This window comes from Rhinoderma darwinii, chromosome 8, assembly GCF_050947455.1.
Source record: "Rhinoderma darwinii isolate aRhiDar2 chromosome 8, aRhiDar2.hap1, whole genome shotgun sequence".
NCBI lineage: Eukaryota > Metazoa > Chordata > Amphibia > Anura > Rhinodermatidae > Rhinoderma > Rhinoderma darwinii.
In genome coordinates, this window is record NC_134694.1 from 1,911,170 (window position 1) to 1,929,504 (window position 18,335).

At 46.8% G+C, this 18,335-nt stretch overlaps 1 protein-coding gene across 3 annotated transcripts in view; it reads right to left on the reverse strand.

The window, feature by feature from the left end:
• The window catches only part of AGPAT2 (1-acylglycerol-3-phosphate O-acyltransferase 2), a 29,673-nt gene extending 11,790 nt beyond the window's left edge, over nucleotides 1–17,883 (reverse strand). Inside the window, exons 1-2 of one of the 3 annotated variants that reach the window (XM_075834628.1) lie at nucleotides 17,784–17,863; nucleotides 17,171–17,408 (exon numbers count right to left, since the gene is read on the reverse strand). In XM_075834628.1, coding sequence (XP_075690743.1) covers nucleotides 17,171–17,408; nucleotides 17,784–17,817 — 272 coding nt within the window. In that variant the 5' untranslated portion in view covers nucleotides 17,818–17,863. Of the gene's footprint in view, nucleotides 1–5,942; nucleotides 6,023–17,170 lie in introns of those variants that run through there. The other 2 variants (XM_075834630.1, XM_075834631.1) reach the window with 2 other exon arrangements.
• Between the last annotated feature and the right edge of the window lie 452 nt (nucleotides 17,884–18,335).

Here is an 18,335-nt window from a genome sequence, read left to right on the forward strand (position 1 = left end):
ATCCTACAAATGTGTTATTGTAATTACAGACATGTTCCTCCAAGATGAAGATTGAAGATGAACAACTTATTTTGTTTACAAGTGACGCTTCTCCTGATAAAATACAATGTCGCCGTCTTCCATAGTCACTTTCTTGAATGGTTATTTACGGTGTCTGCATCAAACTGAACAGGACTTGAGGGAGGAGCCTAGAGAAGAGCCGTCAGTCAGCTGATTTCTGGTTGGCTGAGAGCAGGGGATTGACAGGCCGCTCTACACAATGCTCCTCCCACTCATGTTTTTTTACTGAGATGCAGACACAGTTAACTTTTTCTGGTCATTTTGTAAAATATTTGACAATTAGATTTAAGGTAAACAACAAAAGTTGCCACAGCTCGTGTGCTTCATTGCATTGTCATGGTGGTCCTGGTCAGGCATCAGGGATTTATTATAACCCTGTGCCCGGTTAGAGGTGGCCGCCTGGTCTGGCATCTTGCTAAAAGGACAGTATGAAGTGCAGGTTGTCCCGGGATAAGGCCTCCTACCTGCCCTTCACTCCCAGTTCTGGGACGTCTCGTTGCACACTGGTGGATTCCTGACACGTTTCTGGTCACTCAGAATCCCTGAAGAACTGGGCGCTGAGCTCTTACATAGAATTGCATAAAGCCTGGAACGTTAATTGCCTTCCAAATAATTTCCTTCACGCTGTGTAAATTTACAGACACTCGGCGGAAGGATGTTTGCCCAATTACTTTCAGTAAATGACCATTAAATATTTCATCTTTTTCTCTCCTCGAACTGTGAAGTGATTTCTGGAGACTAAGATGTGAGAAAGTTGTATTTTTCCAGCAATTTATCATTTGACAGGATATTTTCTGTTACCTCCGAACACGGCGCCTGTGACCTCTCCAGAATATTTCATGAAAATGTCTCATTCACAACTAAGTACATTTGCAGGTGGAGTTTAGAATAATAATTGCTAGATCGAGAGCAGACCCCGTTCCCACACAGCTAATTTGCTAAAATACATCACTTTGATATAATGGCTGCGGAACGTGCAGGGAAGTTGTGAAGTCAGCACGTCGCAGGGTCATGTGACCGGCTCCACTAATTACAACAAGTGCTGTGGGATAAACGAGCAGAAAGCATTAATATTCTGCAGCTTATCTCCGGCCTCAGCTATTTTTGGAGCGTCAGCCTTGACTTTAGACCTTTGTAACTATTGCTTGTTCCTTCTCTATCGCTTCGCTCCCTTCACCTTCAGGTGGAGTTTAAACTATGGACGCCCACAGAGATGCGGTAAATATTCAAGAGGCCCAGGATGAGATCCAGGCGGTGGCGGAGACCCAGGATGGGCAGAGTTGTAGTTAATTGAAGACGTGCGATTCATAAAAGGCTCATAGAAGTAATGCCGAGCTGCTCCGTAGAACAGACGAATGGAGGAAGGCGATTTTGGCTGTAATAGAATAGTATTAATAATAGTAATGCAGCGCAAAACGGCGAAGGCTAAACTACACCTCTTAGCGAGGAAATATATGCAATAGTTAAATATAATTATTTTTTTACGTAACGTCAAGATACAACTATATGTGTACGAGAGGATAAATGGAAGCGATTACTAGGTTTCTATCATGATCACAATAAGAGAGTTTATTCCAAGTACCACTTGTAGAGACACCAGCACTGACGACAATTCTCATTATAAGGGAGATTAGGGGCTGCCAACCCACACAGGTGCCACTTATCCCTAGGATAACTGCAGAAACAGCATGCATTGTTTGGCATCCCCCATGGACATTAGGATGCTCCATATATCAGTTGTAGCAGGCAGTATGGAGTGCCATTTTTCTTACTGATAGATTTTTTTTTTTAGAAAGGGACCAACATGCACTGATGACTCCTAGTAAGGCCCCATGCACACGAACGTAAAAACGCCCGTAATTATGGACCCACGGACTTCTATTGGCCACGGGAACCTACACGTATGCTTACGGGAAGGTGCCCGTGCCGTTGAAAAATATAGAACATGTCCTATTTTAGGCCGTAATTACGGCACGGGCAGGCCCATAGAAGTCTATGGGGCTGCCATAATTATGGGAGCGTTGCTAGGCGACGTCAGTAAATAGTCACTGTCCAGGGTGCTGAAAGAGTTAAAGGATCGGCAGTAACTTTCAGCACCCTGGACAGTGACTACCAATCACAATATACAGCAACCTGTAAAAAAACAAAAGACGTTTATACTTACCCAGAACTCCCTGCTTCTTCCTCCAGTCCGGCCTCCCGGGATGACGTTTCAGCCCATGTGAACGCTGCAGCCAATCACAGGCAACCACTACAGCTCTCATTGGGGTGATCACCCAGCTTTCTGAATGGCACATGTACCAGGTTACAGACAGTGAGTACAGGGAATGTATCAGTGCATAACTAGGCAGATTGGCGGGAAAGCTGAGTGACAAATCCTGTGGAGCTGTGATATATGGTCGACACCCAGCTTTCCTAGAAATTGATATACAGAGACGGCTGCAAGGATTGATGTGTTTCCACATACCGCATCTTCAACATAAAATACATATGTAGCAGAGATTTCCTCCGCCATGCCGGGGCTCTCATCCTGGAGCAGGACACATCTTCTACGTGGGCCCATATTTTATATTTTTAGTGTAACTTGTGGTATACAGGGAGTGGATCGTGACTTTGATATAGTGAAAACTCCAGTTCATACACGACAATTGCGTAACTTAACTAAACAAGACCACAAATTCATCTCTTTCTTTTTTTTAGCAGCCAAAATTGCAATTGTCACCTCCTGGAAGAAAGCTGTGAATCTCTTAGGGTATGTTCACACGCCCCATTTACGGACGTAATTCAGGCGATTTACGCCTCGAATTACGGCCGAAAAAACGGCTCCAAACCGTCTGCCCATTGAATTCAGTGGGTTTACGATGTTCTGTTCAGACAAGGTGTAATTTTACGCGGCGCGAAAAAATACGCACGCCTCAAAGAAGTGCCTGTCACTTCTTGGGACATAATTGGAGCAGTTTTTCTTTGACTCCAATGAAAAACAGCTCCAATTACGTCCGTAAAAGACGCCGCGAAAAACGCGAGTATATGCAAAAACTTCTGAAATTCAGGAGCTGTTTTCGCCTGAAAACAGCTCCGTCATTTCAGACATAATTGGCGTTGCCGTGTGAACATACTCTTAGACAGGGCCGGCATCAGCACCCGGCGAACCCAGGCAAGTGCCGGGGCCCACTACCCTTGTGGGGGGCCCACTACCCTTGTGGGGGGCCCACTCAGCTGCCAAAGCTTTGGCCGGGGATTCCGCTCCTGACGTCACTATCCATACAGGAGCGGAATCCCCGGCCAGAGTGTCGGCAACACTCTGGCTGGGGAATGCACTCCTAGATGGAGCCCCAAAGGGGGACTGTGTGTGGCACTATCTACAGGGGGGCTGTGTGTGGCACTATCTACAGGGGGGCTGTGTGTGGCACTATCTACAGGGGGGCTGTGTGTGGCACTATCTACAGGGGGGCTGTGTGTGGCACTATCTACAGGGGGGCTGTGTGTGGCACTATCTACAGGAGAGCTGTGTGTGGCACTATCTACAGGGGGGCTGTGTGTGGCACTATCTACAGGGGGGCTGTGTGTGGCACTATCTACAGGGGGGCTGTGTGTGGCACTATCTACAGGGGGGCTGTGTGTGGCACTATCTACAGGAGAGCTGTGTGTGGCACTATCTACAGGAGAGCTGTGTGTGGCACTATCTACAGGGGGGCTGTGTGTGGCACTATCTACAGGAGAGCTGTGTGTGGCACTATCTACAGGGGGGCTGTGTGTGGCACTATCTACAGGAGAGCTGTGTGTGGCACTATCTACAGGGGGGCTGTGTGTGGCACTATCTACAGGGGGGCTGTGTGTGGCACTATCTACGGGGGGCTGTGTGTGGCACTATCTACAGGGGGGCTGTGTGTGGCACTATCTACAGGGGGGCTGTGTGTGGCACTATCTACAGGGGGACTGTGTGTGGCACTATCTACAGGAGAGCTGTGTGTGGCACTATCTACAGGAGAGCTGTGTGTGGCACTATCTACAGGAGAGCTGTGTGTGGCACTATCTACAGAGGGCACTGTACATATGGGGGCACAAACTGGGGGTCTAACTTCTATATGGGGGTACAAACTGCAGTTTTCTGCCGTTTTACTGCCGCCGTGAGTTCCTCCGCAAAGGGGCCCACTAAGTCTGTGTCGCCCAAGGGCCCACATACACCTGGAGCCGGCCCTGCCCTGAAATCTAAACCTTATTGTGTAATGGCCAATGATGGATGACTTCGCATAGTTACTGATATGAATTGTTTATTCTAAGAATGTTTTATAACTTGACTCACTTGAATCGCTGATTGACTGCTTCCCCCTCCCCTCTTTTCTTTCCTTCCCTCTTTCTCTGATTGTTCCTCACCACTTGTATCTGAAGATAACTTTGGACACTTTTCACACATTGTTTAAAGTTCCTTTACTTATTATTTACTGAAAACTTCAATAAAAATTATTGCAAATACAAATATTAATTTAATTCAGAACTAATGGGACATGTTAGGCGCTGGGTTATCAGATATTCTTGATTATTGGACGGCCATAGAAACGTATATAACGGGGAGAAAGCCTCGAGGAAGCGAATGTAAGATCTACCGCTATCACCGGGGTGTGGGGGGATTTCCTCACTAGATCTCTCTGCTCTTCTGCTTCTGGTCTTGTAGTATCCAAAATAATTACGCAGTTCTGAGCAGGAAATCAGTGCCGAATTATGACAATTTCTGGATTACTGAATGGCAGATTAAAGGAATTTCACTGTATTGCGACCCAAACTGCGATGAAAACAGGACGGAAACTTCCAAAAATAGAACTTTCAGTAAACACATTTGAGTGACTTCCTTGTCTATATTCCCTCCCTGACATCCGTCCGTGGCCGCCTGGTACAACTACTTCCCCATTGTCCATGAACAATTCATGATGTGTTATTATAAGAGCAACCAGCAAACCGTCTCTACACGCTCCACGCGATTACGACTCCGTTCCTGCTCCTGATCACATAACAGGACTAATGACCGACAAGTCACTACAACAACGACCAGCACCGGGCAACAAAGAAGACTTCACAAGACCACATCTGCCACCAAACTCCAACAATACCCTATAACCAACCCCTGCACCAAATAAATAGTGTCCCCAGTCAAGTTTTTAATGTATAGTATACCGACGTCTATCTCTCATTCTTGTATTGCTGGGAATGGTTGCCTTTCAGGACTCTAGGAAAGCTGGGTGATAAGTCCTGTTGGAGTGTTTACGGAGGACAATTGCTGTATAAACTAGGCCGACTAGTTCTTTTGAGTCTAGGAAATCTGAGTACACCCCTTATGTAGCTAAATGGCTGCTGTTAATGTTAATACAGGGGTTGTCGTTCTGCTTTCCTAAACACCTGAATGGCAAATCTGCTTTATTATGCAGCAATATGGCTGCCGTTACAGCGAAGAAAACAAGATCTGCCAGCCAGGAATCTATAGTAAAGTGACAAACCGCATTGGAGCAGTAATACCAGACATAGTGCTGAGTAACCAGGCAGATTTGCTATTCAGGAATCTGAAAAATCTGAGTGACAGTCCCTATGTAAAATATCTATATTAGCCGTCACTCAGCTTTCCTAGAAAGAGATGACTAAATGAATTAGATTAGGATGCGTTCACTATTCTGAAATGAAGTCAGTCTAAGGCCTCATGCACACAGGCGTATTATGGCTCCATACTACCTCCGAGGAGTACAGAGCCATAATACAGATCTGATACTTCTGTACGCCTTCATACAGAATCGAAGAAAATAAATCGCCGCATGCTCTATTAAATGATATATTACCAAGCATTCTGCAGTATCGCGACGGGCGGAGCATGATATTGCGGTACATGGAGTGCCTACCTACAGGGTGTCGCATGCCTCCGTACCCATGCCTCTACCAGGTGCATGAGGCCTGCAGAGCTATGAGGTGACTCTGGGCAGGATGATGTTGTGACCTTGACATGTTAACTACAACAGAAATACAATGAACAATATTAGAAAATGAATCACCTCCCGCCAGACTCACAGGAATGGAATTTATCGCACCGGAATATTGCCTCATCAAACACAATGGGCCGTAGCACAGACGAACCTCGTAGAATGCACTTCGTAAGCAACTTGTTCCTCCCACATATCTGTACAAGTGCTCTCTCCATGATAACATAAAAAGTCTCCACTTTACATTTCATTTTACAAGTTTAACCTAAACATTTTATTAGACAACTCTAAAAATAACATCATGTCTTATACTCTAGTCACATCAAAAGCTGCTGGTTTCCTGTCATCTCTCAGGAACCTCATTTAATCTCCAATGTGGTTCTTTGCCTATGCATTGTGGGAAAAGCAGGGTTAATTTTATGTAGAACATTCCCCTTTCCACAGCTGATTAGTTTGTGACAATGTATAAGCGTAGGTAAGAGCGATCAATCCTGGAGTTGAGGACAGGGGGGAGATTTGGGCTTTTAATCTATTAAAAAATAAAAAAGGTTTTCCTACTATCAGAACTGATGGCATATTGCTATGATATGGCAACAATTCCTGATTCGTGATGGTCCTTCACTGATCCTCAGAATTAAGGGGTCACTGATCATGAAGTAATGGCATATGCTAGCAATACGTACTCACTTTTTAAGATGGGAATACCACTTTAAGCTCACAACGAATAGCCTATAGAGATAAATTGTAAGGCTTTTCAACACTTGGATATGAACAATAATGTTTCCAGTCAGTGACAGCAAGCAGAGATTTTAAACATGGCGAGGAATTGATATACAAAATCTATCAGAAGTTGTGGAAGTCGTTTCATACATGGTGGTTAGGCAGCACAGAACGGGCCTGACTGAGGCTTTAGAAAAAAATCTGTCACCTACTAATTATTTCCACAATAAGGCAAGTTACAGCAGCGCGGACGCTTTCCTTTTTCAGCGCACATTTTTACACTGATTATTAAGTGATGCAGTTACATCTATAATTATTACAACGGAAGAGACAGAGCTGTTAATAGTAACTCCAACAAGCTCTCCTGTGTGTAGTATAGAGGATCTGTCAGCTCTCCTGTGTGGTGTAGTATAGAGGATCTGTCAGCTCTCCTGTGTGGTGTAGTATAGAGGATCTGTCGGCTCTCCTGTGTGGTGTAGTATAGAGGAGCTGTCAGTTCTCCTGTGTGGTGTAGTATAGAGGATCTGTCAGTTCTCCTATGTGGTGTAGTATAGAGGATCTGTCGGCTCTCCTGTGTGGTGTAGTATAGAGGAGCTGTCAGCTCTCCTATGTGGTGTAGTATAGGGGATCTGTCAGCTCTCCTGTGTGGTGTAGTATAGAGGATCTGTCAGTTATCCTGTGTGTAGTATAGAGGAGCTGTCAGTTCTCCTGTGTGGTATAGAGGATCTGTCAGCTCTCCTGTGTGGTGTAATATAGAGGATCTGTCAGCTCTCCTGTGTGTAGTATAGAGGATCTGTCAGCTCTCCTGTGTGTAGTATAGGGGATCTGTCAGCTCTCCTGTGTGGTGTAGTATAGAGGAGCTGTCAGTTCTCCTGTGTGGTGTAGTATAGAGGATCTGTCAGCTCTCCTGTGTGGTGTAGTATAGAGGAGCTGTCAGTTCTCCTGTGTGGTGTAGTATAGAGGATCTGTCAGCTCTCCTGAGTGTAGTATAGGGGATCTGTCAGCTCTCCTGTGTGTAGTATAGGGGATCTGTCAGCTCTCCTGTGTGGTGTAGTATAGAGGATCTGTCAGCTCTCCTGTGTGGTGTAGTATAGAGGAATGGTCAGCTCTCCTGTGTGGTGTATAGAGGATCTGTCAGCTCTCCTGTGTGGTGTAGTATAGAGGAGCTGTCAGCTCTCCTGTGTGGTGTAGTATAGAGGAGCTGTCAGCTCTCCTGTGTGGTGTAGTATAGAGGATCTGTCAGCTCTCCTATGTGGTGTAGTATAGAGGATCTGTCGGCTCTCCTGTGTGGTGTAGTATAGGGGATCTGTCAGCTCTCCTGTGTGGTGTAGTATAGAGGATCTGTCAATTCTCCTGTGTGGTGTAGTATAGAGGATCTGTCAGTTCTCCTGTGTGTAGTATAGAGGAGCTGTCAGTTCTCCTGTGTGTAGTATAGAGGAGCTGTCAGCTCTCCTGTGTGGTGTAGTATAGAGGATCTGTCAGCTCTCCTGTGTGGTGTAGTATAGAGGAGCTATCAGCTCTCCTGTGTGGTGTAGTATAGGGGATCTGTCAGCTCTCCTGTGTGGTGTAGTATAGAGGATCTGTCAGCTCTCCTGTGTGGTGTAGTATAGAGGAGCTGTCAGTTCTCCTGTGTGGTGTAGTATAGAGGAGCTGTCAGTTCTCCTGTGTGGTGTAGTATAGGGGATCTGTCAGCTCTCCTGTGTGGTGTAGTATAGAGGATCTGTCAGCTCTCCTGTGTGGTGTAGTATAGAGGAGCTGTCAGTTCTCCTGTGTGGTGTAGTATAGAGGATCTGTCAGCTCTCCTGTGTGGTGTAGTATAGAGGAGCTGTCAGTTCTCCTGTGTGGTGTAGTATAGAGGAGCGGTCACCTCTCCTGTGTGGTGTAGTATAGAGGAGCTGTCAGCTCTCCTGTGTGGTGTAGTATAGGGGATCTGTCTGCTCTCCTGTGTGGTGTAGTATAGAGGATCTGTCAGTTCTCCTGTGTGTAGTATAGAGGAGCTGTCAGCTCTCCTATGTGGTGTAGTATAGAGGATCTGTCGGCTCTCCTGTGTGGTGTAGTATAGGGGATCTGTCAGCTCTCCTGTGTGGTGTAGTATAGAGGATCTGTCAGTTCTCCTGTGTGGTGTAGTATAGAGGATCTGTCGGCTCTCCTGTGTGGTGTAGTATAGAGGAGCTGTCAGTTCTCCTGTGTGGTGTAGTATAGAGGATCTGTCAGTTCTCCTATGTGGTGTAGTATAGAGGATCTGTCGGCTCTCCTGTGTGGTGTAGTATAGAGGAGCTGTCAGCTCTCCTATGTGGTGTAGTATAGAGGATCTGTCGGCTCTCCTGTGTGGTGTAGTATAGAGGAGCTGTCAGTTCTCCTGTGTGGTGTAGTATAGAGGATCTGTCAGTTCTCCTATGTGGTGTAGTATAGAGGATCTGTCGGCTCTCCTGTGTGGTGTAGTATAGAGGAGCTGTCAGTTCTCCTGTGTGGTGTAGTATAGAGGATCTGTCAGTTCTCCTATGTGGTGTAGTATAGAGGATCTGTCGGCTCTCCTGTGTGGTGTAGTATAGAGGAGCTGTCAGCTCTCCTGTGTGGTGTAGTATAGAGGAGCTGTCAGCTCTCCTGTGTGGTGTAGTATAGAGGATCTGTCAGCTCTCCTATGTGGTGTAGTATAGAGGATCTGTCGGCTCTCCTGTGTGGTGTAGTATAGGGGATCTGTCAGCTCTCCTGTGTGGTGTAGTATAGAGGATCTGTCAATTCTCCTGTGTGGTGTAGTATAGAGGATCTGTCAGTTCTCCTGTGTGTAGTATAGAGGAGCTGTCAGTTCTCCTGTGTGTAGTATAGAGGAGCTGTCAGCTCTCCTGTGTGGTGTAGTATAGAGGATCTGTCAGCTCTCCTGTGTGGTGTAGTATAGAGGAGCTATCAGCTCTCCTGTGTGGTGTAGTATAGGGGATCTGTCAGCTCTCCTGTGTGGTGTAGTATAGAGGATCTGTCAGCTCTCCTGTGTGGTGTAGTATAGAGGAGCTGTCAGTTCTCCTGTGTGGTGTAGTATAGAGGAGCTGTCAGTTCTCCTGTGTGGTGTAGTATAGGGGATCTGTCAGCTCTCCTGTGTGGTGTAGTATAGAGGATCTGTCAGCTCTCCTGTGTGGTGTAGTATAGAGGAGCTGTCAGTTCTCCTGTGTGGTGTAGTATAGAGGATCTGTCAGCTCTCCTGTGTGGTGTAGTATAGAGGAGCTGTCAGTTCTCCTGTGTGGTGTAGTATAGAGGAGCGGTCACCTCTCCTGTGTGGTGTAGTATAGAGGAGCTGTCAGCTCTCCTGTGTGGTGTAGTATAGGGGATCTGTCAGCTCTCCTGTGTGGTGTAGTATAGAGGATCTGTCAGTTCTCCTGTGTGTAGTATAGAGGAGCTGTCAGCTCTCCTATGTGGTGTAGTATAGAGGATCTGTCGGCTCTCCTGTGTGGTGTAGTATAGGGGATCTGTCAGCTCTCCTGTGTGGTGTAGTATAGAGGATCTGTCAGTTCTCCTGTGTGGTGTAGTATAGAGGATCTGTCGGCTCTCCTGTGTGGTGTAGTATAGAGGAGCTGTCAGTTCTCCTGTGTGGTGTAGTATAGAGGATCTGTCAGTTCTCCTATGTGGTGTAGTATAGAGGATCTGTCGGCTCTCCTGTGTGGTGTAGTATAGAGGAGCTGTCAGCTCTCCTATGTGGTGTAGTATAGAGGATCTGTCGGCTCTCCTGTGTGGTGTAGTATAGAGGAGCTGTCAGTTCTCCTGTGTGGTGTAGTATAGAGGATCTGTCAGTTCTCCTATGTGGTGTAGTATAGAGGATCTGTCGGCTCTCCTGTGTGGTGTAGTATAGAGGAGCTGTCAGCTCTCCTATGTGGTGTAGTATAGGGGATCTGTCAGCTCTCCTGTGTGGTGTAGTATAGAGGATCTGTCAGTTATCCTGTGTGTAGTATAGAGGAGCTGTCAGTTCTCCTGTGTGGTATAGAGGATCTGTCAGCTCTCCTGTGTGGTGTAATATAGAGGATCTGTCAGCTCTCCTGTGTGTAGTATAGAGGATCTGTCAGCTCTCCTGTGTGTAGTATAGGGGATCTGTCAGCTCTCCTGTGTGGTGTAGTATAGAGGAGCTGTCAGTTCTCCTGTGTGGTGTAGTATAGAGGATCTGTCAGCTCTCCTGTGTGTAGTATAGGGGATCTGTCAGCTCTCCTGTGTGGTGTAGTATAGAGGATCTGTCAGCTCTCCTGTGTGGTGTAGTATAGAGGATCTGTCAGCTCTCCTGTGTGTAGTATAGAGGATCTGTCAGCTCTCCTGTGTGTAGTATAGGGGATCTGTCAGCTCTCCTGTGTGGTGTAGTATAGAGGAGCTGTCAGTTCTCCTGTGTGGTGTAGTATAGAGGATCTGTCAGCTCTCCTGTGTGGTGTAGTATAGAGGAGCTGTCAGTTCTCCTGTGTGGTGTAGTATAGAGGATCTGTCAGCTCTCCTGAGTGTAGTATAGGGGATCTGTCAGCTCTCCTGTGTGTAGTATAGGGGATCTGTCAGCTCTCCTGTGTGGTGTAGTATAGAGGATCTGTCAGCTCTCCTGTGTGGTGTAGTATAGAGGAATGGTCAGCTCTCCTGTGTGGTGTAGTATAGAGGATCTGTCAGCTCTCCTGTGTGGTGTAGTATAGAGGAGCTGTCAGCTCTCCTGTGTGGTGTAGTATAGAGGAGCTGTCAGCTCTCCTGTGTGGTGTAGTATAGAGGATCTGTCAGCTCTCCTATGTGGTGTAGTATAGAGGATCTGTCGGCTCTCCTGTGTGGTGTAGTATAGGGGATCTGTCAGCTCTCCTGTGTGGTGTAGTATAGAGGATCTGTCAATTCTCCTGTGTGGTGTAGTATAGAGGATCTGTCAGTTCTCCTGTGTGTAGTATAGAGGAGCTGTCAGTTCTCCTGTGTGTAGTATAGAGGAGCTGTCAGCTCTCCTGTGTGGTGTAGTATAGAGGATCTGTCAGCTCTCCTGTGTGGTGTAGTATAGAGGAGCTATCAGCTCTCCTGTGTGGTGTAGTATAGGGGATCTGTCAGCTCTCCTGTGTGGTGTAGTATAGAGGATCTGTCAGCTCTCCTGTGTGGTGTAGTATAGAGGAGCTGTCAGTTCTCCTGTGTGGTGTAGTATAGAGGAGCTGTCAGTTCTCCTGTGTGGTGTAGTATAGGGGATCTGTCAGCTCTCCTGTGTGGTGTAGTATAGAGGATCTGTCAGCTCTCCTGTGTGGTGTAGTATAGAGGAGCTGTCAGTTCTCCTGTGTGGTGTAGTATAGAGGATCTGTCAGCTCTCCTGTGTGGTGTAGTATAGAGGAGCTGTCAGTTCTCCTGTGTGGTGTAGTATAGAGGAGCGGTCACCTCTCCTGTGTGGTGTAGTATAGAGGAGCTGTCAGCTCTCCTATGTGGTGTAGTATAGAGGATCTGTCGGCTCTCCTGTGTGGTGTAGTATAGGGGATCTGTCAGCTCTCCTGTGTGGTGTAGTATAGAGGATCTGTCAGTTCTCCTGTGTGTAGTATAGAGGAGCTGTCAGCTCTCCTGTGTGTAGTATAGAGGAGCTGTCAGTTCTCCTGTGTGTAGTATAGAGGAGCTGTCAGCTCTCCTGTGTGTAGTATAGAGGAGCCGTCAGCTCTCCTGTGTGGTGTAGTATAGAGGAGCTATCAGCTCTCCTGTGTGGTGTAGTAAAGAGGATCTGTCAGCTCTCCTATGTGGTGTAGTATAGGGGATCGGTCAGCTCTCCTGTGTGTAGTATAGAGGAGCTGTCAGCTCTCCTATGTGGTGTAGTATAGAGGATCTGTCGGCTCTCCTGTGTGGTGTAGTATAGGGGATATGTCAGCTCTCCTGTGTGGTGTAGTATAGAGGATCTGTCAGTTCTACTGTGTGTAGTATAGAGGAGCTGTCAGTTCTCCTGTGAGTAGTATAGAGGAGCCGTCATCTCTCCTGTGTGTAGTATAGAGGAGCTGTCAGCTCTCCTGTGTGTAGTATAGAGGAGCTGTCAGCTCTCCTGTGTGGTGTAGTATAGAGGATCTGTCAGCTCTCCTGTGTGGTGTAGTATAGAGGATCTGTCAGCTCTCCTGTGTGGTGTAGTATAGAGGAGCTGTCCGCTCTCCTGTGTGGTGTAGTATAGGGGATCTGTCAGCTCTCCTGTGTGGTGTAGTATAGAGGATCTGTCAGTTCTCCTGTGTGTAGTATAGAGGAGCTGTCAGCTCTCCTATGTGGTGTAGTATAGAGGATCTGTCGGCTCTCCTGTGTGGTGTAGTATAGGGGATATGTCAGCTCTCCTGTGTGGTGTAGTATAGGGGATATGTCAGCTCTCCTGTGTGGTGTAGTATAGAGGATCTGTCAGTTCTACTGTGTGTAGTATAGAGGAGCTGTCAGTTCTCCTGTGAGTAGTATAGAGGAGCTGTCATCTCTCCTGTGTGTAGTATAGAGGAGCTGTCAGCTCTCCTGTGTGTAGTATAGAGGAGCTGTCAGCTCTCCTGTGTGGTGTAGTATAGAGGATCTGTCAGCTCTCCTGTGTGGTGTAGTATAGAGGAGCTGTCCGCTCTCCTGTGTGGTGTAGTATAGGGGATCTGTCAGCTCTCCTGTGTGGTGTAGTATAGAGGATCTGTCAGTTCTCCTGTGTGTAGTATAGAGGAGCTGTCAGTTCTCCTGTGTGTAGTATAGAGGAGCTGTCAGTTCTCCTGTGTGTAGTATAGAGGAGCTGTCAGCTCTCCTGTGTGTAGTATAGAGGAGCCGTCAGCTCTCCTGTGTGGTGTAGTATAGAGGAGCTATCAGCCCTCCTGTGTGGTGTAGTAAAGAGGATCTGTCAGCTCTCCTATGTGGTGTAGTATAGGGGATCGGTCAGCTCTCCTGTGTGGTGTAGTATAGAGGATCTGTCAGCTCTCCTGTGTGGTGTAGTATAGAGGAGCTGTCAGCTCTCCTGTGTGGTGTGGTGTAGTATAGAGGAGCTGTCCGCTCTCCTGTGTGGTGTAGTATAGAGGAGCTGTCAGCTCTCCTGTGTGGTGTAGTATAGAGGATCTGTCGGCTCTCCTGTGTGGTGTAGTATAGAGGAGCTGTCAGTTCTCCTGTGTGGTGTAATATAGAGGAGCTGTCAGCTCTCCTGTGTGGTGTAGTATAGAGGGGCTGTCAGCTCTCCTGTGTGGTGTAGTATAGAGGAATGGTCAGCTCTCCTGTGTGGTGTAGTATAGAGGATCTGTCAGCTCTCCTGTGTGGTGTAGTATAGAGGATCTGTCAGCTCTCCTGTGTGGTGTAGTATAGAGGATCTGTCAGCTCTCCTGTGTGGTGTAGTATAGAGGAGCTGTTAGTTCTCCTGTGTGGTGTAGTATAGAGGGGCTGACAGCTCTCCTGTGTGGTGTAGTATAGAGGGTCTGTCAGCTCTCCTGTGTGGTGTAGTATAGAGGAGCTGTCAGCTCTCCTGTGTGTAGTATAGAGGATCTGTCAGCTCTCCTGTGTGTAGTATAGGGGATCTGTCAGCTCTCCTGTGTGGTGTAGTATAGAGGATCTGTCAGTTCTCCTGTGTGGTGTAGTATAGAGGATCTGTCAGTTCTCCTGTGTGGTGTAATATAGAGGATCTGTCAGCTCTCCTGTGTGGTGTAGTATAGAGGAGCTGTCAGTTCTCCTGTGTGGTGTAATATAGAGGAGCTGTCAGCTCTCCTGTGTGGTGTAGTATAGAGGGGCTGTCAGCTCTCCTGTGTGGTGTAGTATAGAGGAATGGTCAGCTCTCCTGTGTGGTGTAGTATAGAGGATCTGTCAGCTCTCCTGTGTGGTGTAGTATAGAGGATCTGTCAGCTCTCCTGTGTGGTGTAGTATAGAGGATCTGTCAGCTCTCCTGTGTGGTGTAGTATAGAGGAGCTGTTAGTTCTCCTGTGTGGTGTAGTATAGAGGGGCTGACAGCTCTCCTGTGTGGTGTAGTATAGAGGGTCTGTCAGCTCTCCTGTGTGGTGTAGTATAGAGGAGCTGTCAGCTCTCCTGTGTGTAGTATAGAGGATCTGTCAGCTCTCCTGTGTGTAGTATAGGGGATCTGTCAGCTCTCCTGTGTGGTGTAGTATAGAGGATCTGTCAGCTCTCCTGTGTGGTGTAGTATAGAGGATCTGTCAGCTCTCCTGTGTGGTGTAGTATAGAGGAGCTGTCAGTTCTCCTGTGTGGTGTAGTATAGAGGATCTGTCAGTTCTCCTGTGTGGTGTAATATAGAGGATCTGTCAGCTCTCCTGTGTGGTGTAGTATAGAGGAGCTGTCAGTTCTCCTGTGTGGTGTAGTATAGAGGAGCTGTCAGTTCTCCTGTGTGGTGTAGTATAGAGGATCTGTCAGTTCTCCTGTGTGGTGTAGTATAGAGGAGCTGTCAGTTCTCCTGTGTGGTGTAGTATAGAGGAGCTGTCAGTTCTCCTGTGTGTAGTATAGAGGAGCTGTCAGCTCTCCTGTGTGGTGTAGTATAGAGGAGCTGTCAGCTCTCCTGTGTGGTGTAGTATAGAGGATCTGTCAGCTCTCCTGTGTGGTGTAGTATAGAGGAGCTGTTAGTTCTCCTGTGTGGTGTAGTATAGAGGGGCTGACAGCTCTCCTGTGTGGTGTAGTATAGAGGGTCTGTCAGCTCTCCTGTGTGGTGTAGTATAGAGGAGCTGTCAGCTCTCCTGTGTGTAGTATAGAGGATCTGTCAGTTCTCCTGTGTGGTGTAGTATAGAGGAGCTGTCAGTTCTCCTGTGTGGTGTAGTATAGAGGATCTGTCAGTTCTCCTGTGTGGTGTAGTATAGAGGAGCTGTCAGTTCTCCTGTGTGGTGTAGTATAGAGGATCTGTCAGCTCTCCTGTGTGGTGTAGTATAGAGGAGCTGTCAGTTCTCCTGTGTGGTGTAGTATAGAGGAGCTGTCAGTTCTCCTGTGTGTAGTATAGAGGAGCTGTCAGCTCTCCTGTGTGGTGTAGTATAGAGGAGCTGTCAGCTCTCCTGTGTGGTGTAGTATAGAGGATCTGTCAGCTCTCCTGTGTGGTGTAGTATAGAGGAGCTGTTAGTTCTCCTGTGTGGTGTAGTATAGAGGGGCTGACAGCTCTCCTGTGTGGTGTAGTATAGAGGGTCTGTCAGCTCTCCTGTGTGGTGTAGTATAGAGGAGCTGTCAGCTCTCCTGTGTGTAGTATAGAGGATCTGTCAGTTCTCCTGTGTGGTGTAGTATAGAGGAGCTGTCAGTTCTCCTGTGTGGTGTAGTATAGAGGATCTGTCAGTTCTCCTGTGTGGTGTAGTATAGAGGAGCTGTCAGTTCTCCTGTGTGGTGTAGTATAGAGGATCTGTCAGCTCTCCTGACATGTCAGTTTTAGTACATACTTGTGTTCCCTATAAAATAACTTTAGAGCACTTCTTTCGCCTCTGCACTGTACTGCTCCTCTTTTATTAATCCTGAAAATATATAAATACATTTACAAACTGGGCGTTACCATTCCTCTTGTCAATGGGGCGTGTGGAACAGTACTGAGAAGGAATATAATACCACACAGTTATCAATTTATTCATATATTTCCAGGAGGAACAACAAAGAGGAATGGTACGATAAAGAGTTCTAAGAAAAGCTGCTCCAGCATTATTTATTGGTGAATACGCATACGGTATTTACTAAGGGACAGCTGGTTGATCGGCGTTTGTTTACTCCTTTCACACGGAGATATGATCGGTAATGTATGGGGTTGAGTGATCGTTACAACAATTATTCGTCCCCATATTTTTCAATCATGTCGGCAGCACATCTCTCTGTTTAGGGAGATGTGCTGCCGACTAACGACCATCTTATTGGCCGCATAAATGAGCAGATCAGCCGATGAACGAGCGTTTGCCCGATCGTTGGACCGTGAAATACGGCCCGAGAGCTGATGGGTGCTCTAACCCCTTATGTAGCAGCAATTTTTTTCGTTTATTTGTCACTGAATCCTAAGAGCTATAACGTTTTTATTTTTCTATTTGCTTAGTTTTATGACCCGCTTGATTTTTTTTCAGTGCTAGTTGTATTTTTTTATTAACACTATTTTTGGATCTTTATTGACTGACTTTTATTGATAACTTTGTTATTATTGTTTAACTTTTTTTAACGCCATGCACCGCACGGTATAAAAACCATGAACCTGCATTGATACACTGTTACAAACTATCAGAAAAGTAGAGAGATGTGTGTTTAGCCTGGATACAATTGTAACAAGATGGCTAGGTTACATTAGAGATCATTGTAATATATAAGGGCCCCTGCAGATAGGTCTGTAACAGCCAGGTGATATCTGATATAATGGGGCAGGGGGTGCTATATATGTAAGCCAACGTTATTGAACCTATTCTTCCACTGATTATTCATATTATATTTACCTCCAACATTTCTCACAACTCCACGTGACCATTCAAATAATTATCATTTTGCTAATCTGTCCACATATCACAGCACAACCAATAACATTACTGCCCGTGGCTCACCTCATATTGTCCACCGTCCGGCCCCCATTTTTCAGCAGGCACACGGGCACTGCCATCGCAGATAGGATAAGGCATAAGATGCAGTAAGAGAAGATTTTAAAGTGGAATTTGAAGGTGCTGCTTATTTGCATGAGGAGAAAGGGGACCAGAAGGACCACGGTGTACAAGAAAACCCACCAGAGATCCATCCTGAGACACAAACCCCCCAAAAATGGGGTACAGGGTGCAAGTGTAGGGACTGAAAGTCAGAAAAGAGAAGTGTAGAACAATGAATACTTGTCATGTGGCGGAGCTCGGCCGCTGATTGCTGACAGTTACAGGGTGTGTGATTGGGGGCAGCTGGGAGGAGAGATGGAAATCAGCAGACAGGTGGGGTAGGTATGTAGGGAAAAGGTGTGCTTACTTTTTACAAGCTGGGAGGAACTACAAACTATAGCAGCAGCCTGGTGCTGGGGACGGGCAGGAGATTTGGGGGGCACTGGTTTTAGCAGAGAAGACAGTGAAGGATACAAAGTGTTTAGGAGAGTTACTTGCAGTGAGAGAAGTAGAGTGGAGCGTGATCAGGTAGCTGGTGCAGCAGCAGTACCCCTTCCCCCAGATGGATGATTGGCACCTGTCAGATGAAGGTCAGGGTGGGCTCCTGGCATAAAGGGGGCACAGCTCTCACCTCCAGTGACGGATGAAAAAAAAAATACATGAAAACAAAAGTTGTACTGCTGAGATCAGGAAGAAGCATGAGAAGGAGGAGAGAGTGCAGAGGGAGGAGCAGTCTAATGAGAGGGAGGCTGCAAACGGTCACGCAATGGTGTGTCATCTAGTGAGGAAAGTCAAGATCAGAACAAGGAGCAGTCTATAATGAAAGGATTGGACTGAAGTCTGAGTGCAGGAATGGCAGCAGTCTAATGAGTCTCAGGGGAGAGGGCTGGGTGCAGTCTAATGAGAAAGGGTGCATTGTAAGCCTAAAAAGCATGCAGTCTCAGGGGGGAGAGTCATAGTGCGGTCTAATGAGAGAGCGTGGATTGTAAGCCTAAAAAGCATGCAGTCTCAGGAGAGAGGCGGGGTGCAGTCTAATGAGAGTGTGCATTGTAAGCCTAAAAAGCATGCAGTCTCAGGAGAGAGAAGTTGGGTGCTGTATAATTAGACAACATGCTGGGTCAGGGGAGAG